Source organism: Rhincodon typus, chromosome 3 (assembly GCF_021869965.1).
Source record: "Rhincodon typus isolate 14 chromosome 3, sRhiTyp1.1, whole genome shotgun sequence".
NCBI classification, from domain to species: Eukaryota; Metazoa; Chordata; class Chondrichthyes; order Orectolobiformes; family Rhincodontidae; genus Rhincodon; species Rhincodon typus.
The window spans coordinates 9,545,395-9,547,331 of NC_063334.1; the positions used below are offsets into that span (position 1 = coordinate 9,545,395).

Genomic DNA, 1,937 nt, shown 5'->3' on the forward strand with positions numbered 1-1,937 from the left:
GTGAGGGACAGGGGCCAGTGGGGGTGAGGGACAGGGGGCAGAGGGGGTGAGGAGCAGGGGGCAGTGGGGGTGAGGGACAGGGGGCAGTGGGGGTGAGGAGCAGGGGGGTGAGGGACAGGGGGTAGTGGGGGTGAGGGACAGGGGGCAGAGGGGGTGAGGGGTGCCAGCTGTGAGCTTACCAGACCCCCGCAGGTACTGAAGGAGGCGAGCGAGCCGCGGTAAGAGTGCACGAAGCCGCTGTAGTAGCAGGAGAGCTCGGCTTGGGAAGGCAGCAGCGAGCTGTGGGAGCGGCCCCGGTGGCTATGCACCGTGAAACTGCCCGATAAGAAGCGGCTGTCCCGCCGTAGGCTCAGGTACAGCTCTCGGCCAAACGCTGGGATCTTCAGCTGCAGTGCCCGTACCGGGGCCAAGAGCGGCTGTAACTCCCGTGGATAAAACTCCTGCGATTCATATTCATCGCCCCCGGCCGAGATAGAGCGCACTTCCCTGGATGTTGTCCCGGCCTCAGCCCCGGCCCCTGGGCTACTCGGTAAAACCGCCGGGAAAACAATCTCAGATTCCTCTCGGAAAGTCCCGAGACCTGCCAGGGGATGGAGAGAACAAACACAACCTAATTAATGAGAGAGAAAAACAAACCTGAAAAAGGCTCAGTAAAATGTTACCCTTTTTTCTTCCCCACAGACTTTAAGCAAAACTGTACAAGTGCAATGATCATATTATTCTAGGGTCAACTAATTAGGAACACAACTTTTCGCCCAATATTTAATGGTTTATAGGTTGAAACTGAAATGTGTTAAAGGTATTTCTGTCTGAATAGAAAGTATTCTGAAAAGAAAGTTACTGTACCTGAAACTATTGCAGCCGTGATGTGGAGTAGATACAACATACAGAGTGTGTGGTTCGGAAGCATTCTTGTATTCCCTCAGTGCGCTGTACTTAATATAAACTTGATTCTTGCTACCATGTAAAACCAAACCAAAACCCTCTCTGCGTATGGCAATGAAAAGAGTGAGGCGCTGGTTGATTCCACCTTTTCTGTATGATTTTTTTTGTGACTGAATGAAGGCAGCTTAAACAGTAATGTCAATTTGTACGAGGTTGCGAGCCGCTGCTCTCTCTGTCGCTCACTTGCTCGCTGTCTCACATGGTTTAAGTTTCCGAATGAATGAACTCGAGTCCCGCGGAGCCGAGCTCATCTCTCTCTCACTCACACACACACAGACTGTAAGGGCTTCCCCCAAACCGCCAACCAGCCCTGATTGGTTACAGTAACTTAGTGTGCGTGTACTTATGTGTGTGTGTGAATGGCTTAATATATGTATTCCATTTTCCAAAAATGTTTTCTGTGTACAATTAATACATGTACGATTATATCAAGCATGCTCTATTGATACACAGTGCCCCAAACCAAAGGGATGGCGTTATTCACAATGCATTCAAACTGGACAGAATTGCAATATTTACTGATTCTGTCCCGTGTTTCGTTATAACCATTTATAAGGCACGATAACAGCATCAAAGGGATGTTTTGAGCATTGGTTACACTTGGATGTTTTTGGGACGTTATTGGGGAAAGGGTGGAGGTTGGAATGGAATGGACATGTACATAAAGTTCTAAAGAATGGCTACTGGACTCAAAACATTAATTCTGCCCACAAATGCTGCCAGATCTGCTGAGTTTCTCAAGCACTTTCTGTTTTTGTTTTATATAAAGGTAGCAGAGGCAGACCAAAAGAACATTTTCTGCTAAAGCTTACAGATCCCAACTTTTCTTTCTTTTTATTATTTACTCATTTCTGTGGGGTGTAGACTTGATTGCCTGGGCCAGCATTTATTGCCCCATCCCTAGTTGCCCTTGAGAAGGTGGTGGTGAGCTGCCTTCTTGAACTGCTGCAACCCCCCTGCTGTGGGTTAACCTATAATGCATTAGAGAAGGA

General features: G+C 48.2%; 1 protein-coding gene across 1 annotated transcript in view; it reads right to left on the reverse strand.

Annotated features, from left to right (window-relative positions):
* The window catches only part of LOC109920043 (A disintegrin and metalloproteinase with thrombospondin motifs 19-like), a 412,216-nt gene extending 411,074 nt beyond the window's left edge, over positions 1–1,142 (reverse strand). Inside the window, exons 1-2 of the mRNA XM_048619810.1 lie at positions 847–1,142; positions 180–580 (exon numbers count right to left, since the gene is read on the reverse strand). Coding sequence (XP_048475767.1) covers positions 180–580; positions 847–910 — 465 coding nt within the window. The 5' untranslated portion in view covers positions 911–1,142. The remainder of the gene's footprint in view (positions 1–179; positions 581–846) is intronic.
* Between the last annotated feature and the right edge of the window lie 795 nt (positions 1,143–1,937).